General features: G+C 39.0%; 1 protein-coding gene across 1 annotated transcript in view; it reads right to left on the bottom strand.

The window, feature by feature from the left end:
* Positions 1 to 15705, bottom strand: part of RNF169 (ring finger protein 169) — a 110418-nt gene that overhangs the window by 18607 nt on the left and 76106 nt on the right. Inside the window, exons 3-4 of the mRNA XM_006875415.1 lie at positions 9029 to 9175; positions 4588 to 4706 (exon numbers count right to left, since the gene is read on the bottom strand). Of these exons, the coding sequence (XP_006875477.1) occupies positions 4588 to 4706; positions 9029 to 9175 (266 nt within the window). The remainder of the gene's footprint in view (positions 1 to 4587; positions 4707 to 9028; positions 9176 to 15705) is intronic.

The raw sequence follows: 15705 nt of genomic DNA, 5'->3' as shown, positions 1-15705 counted from the left end.
GCTGGTAGTTTCGAACCGCTGACCTTAAGGTTCGCAGCCCAATTCGTAACCACTACGCTACCAGACCCATTAGAGAGATGCAAATCAAAACAACAATGAGATATCATCTCACACCAGCAATAACAGCGAAGATATAAAAAGTAGAGGACCCAGAAAGCCTCAGCTCTCTCACAGGTAATAGGTGGTAGTTTTGAACTGCTGACCTTGAGGTTCACCACCCAATTCGAAACCAGAAGAGTTAAGGAAAAAGGAGGAATGGAACCAGAAAAGACAGTGAGGAAGTGATGCTACATTGAGGGGACTGCAATCCCTGAGATTAAACAAACTGTGTATGAATCACTGAAGGTAAAACTGATGGTCTGCTCTGTAAACCTTCACCCAGTTCACAACAAAAAGTTTTACTATAATTCCTGAGATGAAACAAACTGATGGTCTGCTCTGTAAACCTTCACCCAGCTCATAATAAAAGGTCTGAAAACAAAACAACAAAAAGTAGAGGACAATAAATGCTGGCAAGGATGCAGAGAGACTGAGACCCTTCTACATTGCTAGTGGGATTGCAAAATGGTCCAGCCACTCTGGAAAACAGTATGGTGCTTTTCAGATCAGAAAGTTGGAAATAGAAATGCCTTATGATCCAGCAATTCCTCTACTTGGTATTTATCCACAAGAAATATGAGCCATAACACGAGTAGGTATATGCATGCCAATGTTCACAGCAGCACTATTTACAAAAGCCAAAGGATGGAGACAGCCTAAGTGCCCATCAATGAATGAATGGATAAACAAACTGTTGTACATACACACAATGGAATATTATGCTACCTTGAAGAATAATAAGGAAGCTGCAAGCCACTGCATAACATGGATGAACCTTGAGGACATTATGCTGAGCGAAATTAATCAGTCACAAAAGGAGAAATACAGCATAGGACCTTATTGTAAAAGATTAAGAAAAAGTACTCAAACTAAAAGGGAAAAAAACAAAACAAAAAATTTTCTTTGTTGGTTACTGGGGTGTAGGGGATGGAGTGAGGGGAGGGAGGGGTAGGTAAAGCACAGGTTAGTGAATAGACACAGGATAGTTTGGGTGCTGGGGGGGTGGCAATAAACAAGAAGGGGGAGGGGAATGAAAGAACAAGGCGGATAGGAGAATAGTTAGGCAGGTTTGCATGGGCTAAATGGGACAGAGGTAAATAGTGAGTATGCTCTGTGTGCAACCTTGGGAACAACAGGGCTCTGGGATACAGGGATTGAGACATGGTTTAAATGGGTTAAAGAGGGGAAATAATGTTAAGATGCTTGGCTGTCTTTTGAATCTTGGTTTCCCTTGCCTACTACTATAAAATAGACACTTGAGGAGGAGAGAAAGGAATATCCAGAAATATCACCAGAGAAAGCTTGTAAGTCCGTTTTCAACCTTTAACTGATTGGAATACCTAAAATGAGGCTAGGATTTGCCCAGTGAAGAAGCCTTCCTGCAGAACCTCTGCATTACATAAGACCATAGGTGGAATCCTTATCCCCAGCCAGAATCTTCTGAGGTGGGAAATTTCCACTTGAAAGGACAAGCAGACCAGCCTGGAGCTGCCGGAAGAACAGAAGTTACTTCTTGAAAGAAAGATCAGCAGGAAAAATCAAAAGTATTAACTACAGACCGATTGACTACTACAAGAACAAGCAAGCTGTTAGTCCAGGAGCCATCACGGCAAGTGGTCGGGTCCCCTCAGGGCAAACCCCCCCATTCCAAGACTGAGACTCAAGGGGAATACACAAGCAGGCATGTGGTCTTGCTGGGGACCACGTTGGTCTACCAATAAGGGGAAGTGGAGGAAAAACAGCAATGAATTTGTGAGCTAAGTCCAACCACGTTCAATAGACTATCAACCTGGACTGAGATTTGGTTGGCCAGCAATATGGCAAAACCTGGAACTCCTGGGCTCAGGGACAGGGGCATGGCCACAGAGGACTAGAGAGTGCAGTGTCCAGCTGTTATGAAGTGAGGGGAGATGCACAAGAACACCCATACTTGCAGATAGTACCCATATGACCTGGCTTCAATGGCTGGATGATCAGAACTCGACTAGAAGAAGAAGAAGAAGAGGAAAGAAAAACGTAATCTGCTATGCTTTTTGATGAACTTGACTTATACTTACAGATGTAGTATAGCTCAAAAGAGGGAACGAATCTTTACGGTGAGGATCATTCCCACCCTCTGAGTACACAGGGTTGACAGGAATGAGCAACTTAAGACACTGGCTAACCAAAATGGGGGGATGACAAAGGCACAAAGTGACTGGCTTACAAGCTTTCAAGAGGGAGCCTAGTTTTAGAGGGTGTGGGGGAAGGTAGAATCTCCACTCAGTAGTTTCTAACCTGTCTGGACGGGGCTGATGAAAGAAGATGGGGATAAGACTCTTGTGGTTCAATAGTGAATAACTGCTATCAGGATTGATTGTGAATGCTGCAAAAGTAAAAGTAGACGTTTTTGTAACAAAAGGAGGGGAGTGGTTGATTTTTGCAGTCCAGGAGCAGAGGATCCTGGGACCATCAAGGGGGACGAGCGGAGTGCGGGACCTTATCCAGAGAAGCAGTGACACCAGAGATGGAGGCAGAGACGACGATGCGGAGAGATGGAGCGGCTGGGGCTCTGGACTCAGGAGGGAGAGGGGCTGTGTGCTGACAGCCAGGGGGCAGGCTTGCGGGGTGTATCTTTTGGTGTTTGAACGGTTATATATTCCTAAGTGCTTTGGTGTACATCTGAAAAAAAAAACAAAAAAAAAAACCCAGAGGAAATGGAAGCAAATGCTGTTGAATGTTGATGCATGGAGGGGATTGTAATCACTGCAATGAAACAAAATACAATAGAATGAATGTAAAGCTGATGTTCTCCCATGTAAACTATCACTCAATTCACAATAAAAACTTAAAAAACAAAAAAAGGAGTGTGTCAGAATTGTACCCTTTCACCATAGTTATGCAATCTGATGCTGAGTAAATAATCTGAAAAGCTGGACTACATGAAGAACTTGGCATCAGTACTGAAGGAAGACTCATTAACATATGATATGCAGATGACACAACCTTGCTTGCTGAAAGCCAAGATGACCAGAAGCACTTACCAAAGAAGATGAAGGTAGCCTTCAGTCTGGATAACTCAATGTACAGAAACCAAAAATCCTCACAATTGGTCCAATAAACAACATCATGATAAATGGAAAAAAAGACTGAAGAAGTTGTCAAAGATTTCATTTACTTGGTTCCACAATCAATGCTCATGGAAGCTGCAGTCAAAAAATCAAATGACATATTGTATTGGACAAATCTGCGGCAAAAGACCTCTTTAAGAGTATTAAAGAGCAAAAATGTCACTTTGAGGACTAAGGTGCACTTGACCCAAGTTACGGTACTTTCAATGGTCTCATGCATGTGAAAGTTGTACAATGAATAAGGAAGACTAGAGAAAAATGGATGTATCTGAATTATGCTGTTGGTGAAGAATACTGAAAGTACCATGGACTGTCAAGAGAACAAACAAATCTGTGTTGGAAGAAGTAAAGTCAGAAAATTCCCCCTTAGAAGTGAGGATGGCAAAACTTTGTCTTATGTCTCTTGGACATATTATCAGGAGGGACTATTTCTGGGACAAGGGCATTATGCTTGGTAAAGCAGAGAGAGAGTCAATGAAAAAAGGGAAGACCTCCAATGTGATGGCCTGACATACTGGCTGCAATGATGGGCTCAAACATAACAACAATTGTGAGGATGGCACTGGACCAGCCAGTGTTTCATTCTTTTATGTATGGAGTTGCTAAGAGTCTAAGCTCACTCAATGGCATATAACATCAACAACTTTCTTCAGAAGAATGAGCTATCAGGGTAGTGACTAGAATTGGTAATAAGTAACACATCTGTTCAATTTCTATTACAAGTAATTGGGATAATTTGCCCTTGGTATATCATATTTGTATTTTAATATAAAATTGACAATGGCAAGTTGAAAGCACAATGAGAACTTAAAGGGACATACCCCAAACCCACACCCATTGAGGCAACTACAACTCACAGTGATCCTACAAGACAGACTAGAACTGCTCTGTAAGGTTTCCAAAGCTTTAAGTCTACAGAAGCAAACTAGCCCATCTTTCTCTTGAAGAGCAGTTGGTGGGTTCAAATCACAAACCTTTTGGTTATCAATCAATGCTTAACACACTGTGCTATCCAGAGCTCCTTTTAAGGAGCATAGAGAGTAAAAGTTAATGGTGATGAATCAATATGAGTAGAGATAGTAAGAATGGTGAGACATTGTGAAGAATATAACCAATGGGATTGACCTGTACTTGTAAGAAATTGTTGAACAAGTTACGTTTTGTTATGTACATTTTCACCATAAAAAGAAAAATTTTAAAAAAAATCCAGGGCAGCCCTTTCTCCCCAAGTTCTAAGTAAAACCAATTCCTATCTCTTTTCTCCCTTTTACTTGTCCCAAAGTAGCTATAATGTAACAAACATCTTTGTTCCCCGGTCCCTTTTATCTCACACTCCAATATGAAAGAATCCTGAGTGAATTCCGTATCAGTCTCTTACCCTGCCAGGAAAGCTAAGGAGTAGGAGTTGTTCTTGGAAACAAATGCTGAGCGATGTGTCTGTATCATCTTGCCTTGAGAAGGTTCTTCATTTTCTGAATCTGAGAGACGTGCAGGACACTGGCAGGGAGACAAGGGAGACAAAACCATGAAATCTTCCTCCCAGCTAAAGCTTCAAATCTTTCCATATGTTACCTGCATTTCCAGCTGCCCTGATACCCCAATCTGGACATCCCAAATACCACTCAAAACTCAGTACATATAAAATCCAACTCACCATCTTTCTTATCTAAGCTCCACCAACCCAGTCAGAAACCTCAGTGCTTCCTCCTTTTCCTTACTTCTAAGTCATAACATTTGCACAGAGATTTTAAGTATGTTGTTAGGTGCCGACAATTCAGTTCTGACTCATAGCAACCTTGTATAGGGTTTCCGAAGTGGTGAATCTTTATGGGAGCAGAAAGTCTCATCTTTCTTTCTCTGAGGGGTAGCTTGTAGGTTTTCCCATCCGTGGTTAGCATTCCAGTGTTTATCCTATAGTGCCACTGCTAATACCTGTAAATATTTTATTTCATTTACTCTTTTATCAGTCCTACTAAGCAGGGATTATCATTATAATCTATTTTACAGGTGGAAAACTGAAGGTCATAGTAGCTAATGTACCTAGGGTTACAGATAGCACACTCTATAGGGTAATTCTATTCTGTCACATGGGGTTGCTATAAACTGAAATAATCAAAAACAATATAGAACTGGCAAGTGACTAAAGCTGGAAGTGAAATCTCGAGTTTCTCTTGGCAAATTGCCTTCATGGTCTTTCTAGCATTCAACAATCAATTCTACTCCTAAATGTGGCTTAAATCTAACACTTCCCATATGAAATCACTGTTACTGCCTGACCTTAGAGTCACCTTAGGCCTAGAGCTACATAAGATAGGAAATGTTTACCTCTGTTTTCACCTTGGATAAAAATAAACCTATAACACCATGGATTCCAAAGATGGTATAAGGTAAACAAAAAATTAAATTCCTAAAATGGTATCTAAAAAAATTTAAGGAATAATAATTGGCAAGGGTGTGAGAAAATTAGTTTAGTATTCACGTACTGTTGGTGGGAATATAACTATATGTTTTTTGGAGAATAATTGAGTAATAAATACCAAAACCTTACAAAGAATACATCCCCCTTTGACATAGTCATTCCACTTTCGGTAACTTAGCCTAAGAAACTTATAAGATAGTGATGTTTAAAATAAAAAATATCAGTAGGAGATTAATGAGATAAATTAAATAAACACAAGTCTTTAAAAATACTACAAAACTATTACATAATGACATGGATTCTTTATTTACATGAAAAGACATCCATGATTCAGAATTAATTAGGAAAAGTTTGTGCACCGGGCTGCATATTTTAAAAAGAAAAACTTAATTATAGTGTATGCACATATGGTCTTAGAAAAGCAGCCTCAAAAATAGTTACCAAAATTTTTACAGGTAAATGTTTATAGGAGCTATTTTTAGGATGTTGGATTATAAGCAATTTTCACTTTCTGCTTTATATTTTTGGTAAGACTGTAATTGCTATACCAAATTGTTTTCTAACTCATATAGTATTACTTTGTACCATAAAAAATCATAACAAATTAAAGATTATGCTCATTTTATTTCCATTTTAAAAAATATAATAACACAGATGACGATCTTTGTTTCTAGAATAAATATTTTTCCTCCTTTCACTATAATTCAATTTAACAAACATGTAGATCTTGAAATAGATTTTTAAAAACAGGCAAGGCACATTTTCTATACTCAAAAACTTAGCATCTAGTAAACAAATAACTGTAATGTAAAGGAAAATGAAATTACACGGGGGAGGATGGTGGAAACGGAGAAGCCAGTGAGAAATCCCTAAAGGTTACATGAAGGTGACAACCTTTGAATTGGACATGGAGAGATGAATAAGTAGCCTTTAAACAGGTAAACTGGGGGACATTTCATGAGATGAAAATTCAAGAATAAGACCCCAAAGAGAAAAATCAGAGAGTATCTGGTATGGGAAAAAGCAAGCTAACAGCTCTGTGTCATAGCGTTCTGAGGTATAAGCAAGTATGGAAAGAGAAGGTGGAATTAATACTAAAGGAAAAGCCTTGAATATTAGAATGAAGAGTTTTCATTAAATTCTATAGGGAATAGGGAGTCACTAAGGTTTTTTTAGACAGGAGAGTGAAATATCAGTCAAGGTCTAAACATAATATTCCTTATAAAAAATAAAATCTTTAAGCTGGCTTTCCACTAAAACCACTTGAGTGTCTCCTGTGTCTCAATTTAAACATAGCCTTAGTTAAGCAAAATGCAATTATTTGCTCAACACTGAAAACACCAGAAGACCTATTAGAAGCAAAATTAGAGCCATTTAAAAGCCCTCAAAAATATAAACAGACAGGAAATAGGGAAAACCACAAAAATCTAAAACTTGTACTGTACATACGTCAGCTTATTCAAGTGTTTTTGCGTAGGAGTTTTGGCAAAAGTGGTATTTACCAATAAAAACTAATCTCAGAATTTGTGCTTCTTGATTCCTTTACAGATTAAAACTAAGCTGATGCACCTGATTTTTATTCTAAAGATGGTAGTGGCAAAAGAAAAATTCATTTGAACAATTTCCTCTCCTGACCTGAATGAACAAAAGAGATCATTTCTGGGAGGGAATCTGGATTTGGCAGGCCAGGATCAGCAGGCTCTTTTTTACTGGAGAACCATGGTGAAGAGAGCTCTCTGTCAGGACTGACTGTCCTACAAAGAAGGGTCCTTCTGGCTTGCTGGGCCTCAAGGTACTACTGGGCAGTCCTATTGGAGTGAAGAGGTAAAGCTGCATACTTTGAGAGGCCACACAGCTGGGACTACTAGCCAAGACAGACCATATGCAGAAGACCATCCTAGCTACACTGTTGTCATTGTGGAGTGCCGTCAAGTCGATTCCAACTCATAGCGACCCTGTATAGGGTTTCTAAAGAGCAGCTGGCGAGACTGAACCGCAACCTTGCAGTTCTTTGCAGTCTGGCACATTAACCCACAGCACTACACCAGGACTCCTCCCGTATTAGTTAACTAATAATAACTATCATTATTGCTGAGCTGGTATGATGCTGCAGAATAAGTACTGGACTGCTAACCACAAGACTGGCAGTTCACACCTACCAGCCACCCTTGGAAACCCTCAACAGGGTCGTTATGAGTCGGAACTGACTCGATAGTATACAACAACAACATCATTACTGTTATAAATGAAGATAGAAGGCATGTGGGAATAAATACTACTGGTCCTGAAAGTTTAAATAATTTCAATTGTAAAGCTTAGGAAAAATACCTTTGCCAAGAGTCAATCAAAAGCACAAGAAATTAAGCAACTAGGCCAAAGTTACACAATCTGTTATAGTGCTGGTACTCATTTAGCAGAAAGTCTTCTGGTCCAGACATTTATTTTCTATTCTATGACGCCTGCCTTTACATAGAGTTGCTGTTGTTGTCAAGTGCCATCGAGTCGATTCTGACCCATAGTGACCCTGTATAGGGTTTCCAAGGAGCAGCTGGTGAGCTTGAACCACTGACCTTGTAGTTCAAACGACTTTGCGGTCGGACGCATTAGCCCACAGTGCCAACCAGGACTCCTTACATAGAATAAGACATTATTAATTCCGGCTAATTTGAAAGAGTAGCCTAAAATACTAGAAGACTGAATCACAAAATATTTTAAAAGATACGACTCTAAAGGATATGTTAAGTAAACACAGGGAGCAATAGCAGATGTCCAATCCAATCTGAGTTAATTACTGAAATAAAATTAAAATGTAATTATCCATTTGAGTATAATCAGTGGACCACTCCAAAAGAACTTGCTTATGTAAATTAAACATATCTCAGTAATTTGCTTGGTAAATAATGAAAAAAAGTGAGGCAGGATTTGGCCAAACTAGAGGTCTAGTTAATTTTAGACTAGGTTTCTAATCTTAACATGAGGACCTACCTTAAAATTAGTATTGTGCTTCTTAGGACATTATTAAAAATAAAGAGAAGTAAAACATAAGTCTTAAGGAAATCTTGTTGAGGATACACAACTTACGAAAATTAAATGTCAAATAACAATAGAAGAGTAAAAAAATATATAAAAAACGTATCACAGGTAGTATAATAATACACTAAGTTTTCCTTCTCACTCACCTTTATCCCACCTGTCCCTAAATCTTCCTATACAAATCTCACTGTCTCATTCCTAAATCATTTTCTCTAACTCAAATTTGGATGCTAAGCTCTTCACTATTCGTAAACCGTGCAATTAGTAACTATTAATGGTCTCATAATTCATCAACATTTCAGATCCAAGTCACCCCAGCTAGCTGCTGATTCTGAGGCAGGTGTCCATCAAAAACTGATCTACTTACATGTTCCAGATTTGATTTCAGGGTTAACGGATCATCTCTTTTTTTTAGTTCATCCATTTTTCTTTTCCCTGTTTCTATATCCTCTGGTAAGAGTTTGTGGCTTTGATCTTCAGTGGCTTTCTCCTCTTGTAACTTTTCTTCTCTCAACTAAAAATATAAATCACACCAAGAGGGTAGAGTTTAGGCAACTCTAAATTTAAAAACATCTTTTACTGAGCATTCTATTAGAACAAATAGATCACATGGCAGTTTTGAGACTACTTTTCTTATCAGATATAAAGCTCTCTGATTTGGAAGTCTGATTTTACTTGGCTCTTGCCAAGCATACACTTCATGGCTTAAGGTTTAACTGCTCTGCATTCTTGGGCAATATACAATCACAAAAGCTAAAATAACATATATAATAAAAAAAATTATATTCACTCAGCCAAAAAAGATTGAATTTATCAACTTCCCTTACTCTCATAAGTCAAATATAACTGTACTGGATCAGAAGAGCAGAGAAAAAGACCACAGAGAGCCAGAGAAGCTGGGACTAGGCAAGAAAGGTCTTTATGCTTCACTGGCAACAGAATAAATGACTGATTATAGTCATAATGCCCTATGTAGGGTCCAGTAAGTAGGTCAAGAAAAGTCTACAAACAAGTTTTAGACAGATGCATATGTTTCTCATTTGGGGGGTGACATGACACTGTGAAAGCATGGGCTTTGGAATGGAAACTTGGGTTCCAAGTGGTTCAGTCACTTACTTAACAGCGATAAGATCTTGGGCAAGTGAACTAACATTTGCTTGCCTACAAAATATAGATAATGCTACTTATTTTGCAGAAATTGATGTAAGGAATGAGATAAGAATATAATACACACTACTGTCTTATTATGCACTTACAGTATTCCATGAGTACACTTTCCTCGTCTCCTATACTTTTCCCTTTACTACCAGAGTTTTAATAAAATTTAAATGCCATAATATGTCAAAGCAATTCTGTTGTTACTGTTAAGTTCCATCTCATGTTGTTCCAACTCATGTTGTTGTTGTTGTTAGGTAATGTCAAGTCAGTTCCAACTCACAGAGACAGTCAGTATATGGGGTTTCCGAGGAGTGGCTGGTGGATTTGAATCACTAGCCTTGTGGTTGGCAGTCTAGTACTTATCTTATCCTACAGTGCCACACTAGGACTTAAAAGCAATTTGTTGTACTGTGGTGGTTTGTGTGTTGCTGCGATGCTGGAAGCTATGTACTGGTATTTTAAATACCAGCAGGGTCACTCACGGTGGAAAGGTTTCACTTGAGCTTCCAGACTAAGACAGATGAGGAAGAAGGAGAGGCAGACTATTTTTGAATGTTTAGTCACTGAAAACCTTATGAAGAGCAGTGGAACACTGTCAGATAGCACCAGAATACGGAATATTGAAACATAATGAATAGCACCAGAATACTGTCAGATACAGTGACGGAAGATGAGCCCCTCGGTTGAAAGGCACTCATAATACAATTGGGGAAAAGTTGCCTCCTCAAAGCAGGTTGACTGTGATGGTGACAATGTTAGCTCCCAAGACCTTCATTTGCTGATACGACATTAACTCGAAATGAGAAGAAACAGCTATAAGCACCTTTTAATAAACTGGAACATAGAATGTATGAAATATGAAAATTGGAAATGGTCAAAAATGAAATGGAATATACAAATATTGGCATCCTACGTATCACTAAACTGAAATGGACTGGTATTGACCTTTTTTGATTCTTACAATCATATGGCTTACTATGCTGGGAATGACAAACTGAAGAGGAATGGCATCCCATTCACCATCAAAAAGAACATTTCAATATCTACCTTAAAATACAGTGCTGTCTGTGATAGGGCAATATTCATAAGCCTAAGGAAGACCAGTTAATATCACTTATTATTCAACCACTAAAACCAGTGATGATGAAACTGAAGAATCTTCTGTCCAAAACTGATCACACATGCCATCAAGATATACTAAAAACTGGTGATTGGGATGCAAAGGTTGGAAACAAAGAAGAAGGATTAGCAATTGGGATATATGGCCTTGCTTACTAAGAATAATGATGGAGATTGCATGACAGAATTCTGTAAGACCAATGACTTACTTCATTGCATACTTTTTAAAAATAACATAAAAGACAACGATACATATAGACCTTACCAGATGAAATACAAAGAAATAAAACTGACTATATCTGTGGGAAGAGATGGTGGAAAAGTTCCATTGTCATCAGCAAAAACCAATCCAGGAGCTGACTGTGCAAGAGATCATCAATTGCTCATATGCAAGTTTGGGCTGTGGCTGAAGAAAATTAAAACAAGTCCACTAGAGTCAAAATGAATTTTTTAACATATCCCAGCAGAATGTAGAGACTATCTCCATAACAGATTTGATACATTAGACACTAATAACTGAAGACCAGAAGAGTTCTAGGATGACATCAAGAATATAATACAGAACACTGGTAACTGATGGCACATGGGGGGAATAAAATCATTGTAATGAAACAAGGTGCATGATTTGTTGAATGTAAAACTGATGATCTGCCCTGTAAACTTTCACTCAATCCACAATAAAAACCTTTAAAAAAAAAGATAATGGAAAATTTACAACAAGAACAAAAAGAATATCATACAGGAAAAAAGCAAAAGGTCATTAAGAAGACAAGAAAGAAGGACAAGATCAAAATGGACTGTCCAGATGATAAAGCAAATGGAAGAAATGAGGAAGTAAAAGAGCTGAACAGAACATTTAAAAGGGCAGCTCAAGAATAAAAAGTCAGGTATTATAACGAAATGTGCAAAGACCTGAATTAGAATACCAAAAGGAAGAACACACCCAGCATTTCTCAAATTGAAAGAACCAAAGAAAAAATCCAAGCCTTGACTTGCAACATTGAAGGATTATATGGGAAAAATGGAATCCTGGTGTGGCACTGCAGGATAATGCACTGGACCACAAGGTTGGTTTGAACTACATAGTCAGCAGTTCAAACTCACCAGCCGCTCCTCAGGAACACTATACAGGGTCACTATGAGTCGGAACTGACTCAATGGCACTTAACAACAGCAATGAACGAAATACTGAACAATGGAGAAAGCATCAAAATAAGATGGAAAAAATACATAGTCACTGTACAAAAAAGAAATGGTTGATGTTCAACCATTTCAAGAGCTAGCGTATGATCAAGAGCCAATGGTCCAAGGTGCACTGAAGTCACTGGCAAAGAAAACAGGTCTGGGAATTCACACAATACAAACTGAAATCTTTCAACAAATTGATGCAGCACTGAAAACACTCACTCATCTGAGCCAAGGAAGTTGGAACTGGCCAACTGATTGGAAGAGATCCATTTGTGCCTATTCCAAAGAGAGGTGACACAACAGACTGTCATTATTCATTAACAATATCATTACTATCACATGCAAATAAAATTTTGCTAAAGATAACTTAAAAACCACTGTAACTGTGCACTGATAAGGAACCACCGGTGGTTCAAGCCGAATTCCAGTGAGGATGTAGAATGAGGTATAACAATGCTGACATCAGATGGCTGTTGGCTGGAAGCAGAGAATACCAGAAAGATGTTTACTGTGCTTTATTGACTGGTATGGTGCTGTAGGATAAGCACTTGACTATTAGGTCAGTTTGAACTGGAAAGTCAGTGGTTCAAATCCACCAGTTGCTCCTCAGAAACCCTATACAGAGTCACTATGAGTCAGAACCAATTCGACGGTCCGTAATAACAACAATGACTATACAAAGGCTTTCAACTGTGTGGATCATGACTAACTATGGACAACATTGTGGAGAATGAGTATTCTGGAACACTTAATTATGCTCTTGAGGAAACTGTACATAGACCAAGAGGCAGTTGTTTGAACAGAACAAGTAGACACTGAATAGTTTAAAACCAGGAAAGATGTGTACTAGGGTTGTGTTCTTTCACCATACTTATTCAATCTGTATGCTGAGCAAATATTATAAAAAGAGGAATGTGGCATCAGGATTGAGGGAAGAGTCATTAACAACCTGTGATATGCAGATGATACAATCTTGCTTGCTGACAACGAAGAGGGCTTGAAATACTGAAAAAGACTATATGGGTTGCACCTCAATGTAAAGAAAATAAACATCCTCACAACTCATCCAATATATTGTTGCTGTTGTTGTTGTGAAGTATCATCGAGTCAACTCCGACCCATAGCAACCTTGTATAGGGTTTCCAAGGTGAGCTTGAACTGCCGACCTTTAAGTTCAAATAAATGACTTTGTAGTCTGACACATTAGCGACACCACAGCACCAAACCAGGACTCCCATCCAATATATAATATCATGATAAATGGAGAAAAGATTGAAGTTGTCAAAGACTTCATTGTGCTTGGATCTACTATCAACACTAATGGAAACATCAGTCAAGAAATCAAACAACATATTGCATTAGGCAAATCTGCTGCACAAGACCTCTTTAAAGTGTTCAAGAGCAAAAATGTCTTTTTGAGGACTATGGTGCGCCTAACTCATGCCATGTTATTTTCAGTAACTTCATATGCATGTGAAAGTTGAACAATGAATAAGGAAGACCACAGAAAAATTTATGCATCTGAGTTATGGTGTTGGTAAAAATATTAAAAGTACCATGGACTACTAAAAGAACAAACAAATCTGTGTTGGAAGAAATATAGTCAGAATGCTCCTTGGAAGCCAGGATGGCCAAACTTCATCCCTCATATTTCAGATATTATCAAGAGGGACCAGTCCTTGGACAAAGGACATCATGGTAGGTAAAGTGGAGGGTCAGTGAAAAATAGGAAGGCCTTAATTAGCACAGTCGAAGCAGCAATGGACTCAAGCTTACGACTGTGAGAATGGTACGGGACCAGGAAGTGTTTCATTCTGAATTGCCTCAAAAGCACCTAACAACAACATTATTAATTGTTTTTACAAAAAAATTAGGCTACCCAAGAAATCTGTATTTTCAATTGTGCTTCAGGATTCAGCACAAAAACAACCACAACAATGAATGGCAATAATGCTTAGTCTTATCTTCCCAATTTCTATAAGCTTGAAGTAGTCTTTAACATACTAAGTCTAATTCAAGAGGTTATGCATATATGAAGAACACTATACCCAATGAGGAGTCCTGGTGTGGCACTGTGGGCTAATGCGTCAGACTGCAAAGTCGTTTGAACTGCAAAGTCAGTGGTTCAAGCTCACCAGCTTCTCCTTGGAAACCCTATACAGGGTCGCTATTGGTTGGAATCGACTCGACGGCACTTAACAACAACAACATACCCAATGAATGCTATACCAGGAGACTCAAATGAAATAGTGCACTACCAATTATGCCCAATTCGAACAAACATGTAAAATAAACAGCTGAAAAACAAACAAACCTGAGGTCCATGCTAATCGTTCACATAAACATATCAATGCTTTTTGAAGATCTTAGTTGACAAATTCTGGTTCAACAACTTGGCCACAAGCTACACAGAAAGGCACTTCATTTTATTTTTCAATGTTTTATTGTGAATTATGTTATAGTTTACATGGAAGAATATTAAATTTACATTCATCCTATCGTAAATAGTTTCAATGCTATGATTACAATCCCCTCCATGCATCATCAACCAACCAAAGTATTACAGACCGTGCAGACCCGGTCAGGAGTTTGAGGCCCTGTGGGCCCAAGTGTTGCAGACCATACAGGCCGCAGGCTCTGAGGAACAAACTCTAGCCACTTAGCAGACATAGCAAATTGTCTTTCATCTTATTGTTCAGTTATGTTTATTATTAATTTCATACATAAAGCCTTGATATACACAGATAAATGTAAGAACCTTTCCTAGAAGCCGAGACTGTAAAAGGTTTCAAAGGTAAAGCTTTTCTCCCAAGGATTAACTAAAAATAGTTTCGCTACTTCCCGGTTCTTTGTTCTAAGGACAAGAGGACGCCCTCCCTAAAGTGTTTCCAGGTGCAGCCCTATTCACCCAGGCATCTCGCTTCCTGAGAAACCTGGGCTGGGCAGCCAACTCAATGGGACTCCTCCTGATCCTCCTTCTCCTTCCCCCATTTGAGGCTAGGTGCTAAAAGGTATGTTAATTAAGCTTGAGAAACCAAGTTGCAGTGGTGAGATTCGAACCTGCGAAGTACAATGTAAAGTTGCCTGAATGTCTGGAATATTACGAATGTTCACAGTACCCTGTCTTAGTCCCTCCCAGCTTTGTGTAAAGTACCTCCCCTATATAAAACAGAGGCGCAGGCCAAACCAGGTGTGCATTACAGCTTGGAGAACATGCTATATGGCTGACTAGGCATGCGTTGCTGACCAGCTAGTAAGGGGTGTGTACAGCCCGCATAGCTAAAATGTTTACTATGCGGGATCTTACCGCCCTTATAGCTCAGATGTTCACCTCGCCGGATCCGCCAGTAATGCATCCACTCTGGTTTTGGGGTGTCTCTTTGTCTCTCTCGTAGTGTCTCTGTGTCTCCTTTTTGCTATCCCTATCACCGCCAGATATCCCCACCTCGTGAACCAAACATCCGTGTCGAGGCCGGTCCTCGACACCAAAGGGCCAAAGGGTATACACTACAAGCCTACACCCCCATCCCCTGGTCATCAGCACACAGCCCCTCTCCCTCTTTGTGTCTAACGTCCCCA

The sequence above is a fragment of the Chrysochloris asiatica genome, unplaced genomic scaffold (genome assembly GCF_000296735.1).
Source record: "Chrysochloris asiatica unplaced genomic scaffold, ChrAsi1.0 scaffold00326, whole genome shotgun sequence".
Taxonomy (NCBI): Eukaryota; Metazoa; Chordata; class Mammalia; order Afrosoricida; family Chrysochloridae; genus Chrysochloris; species Chrysochloris asiatica.
Note: the sequence above shows the minus strand (reverse complement) of the source record. Positions and strands in the feature narration are given on the sequence as shown.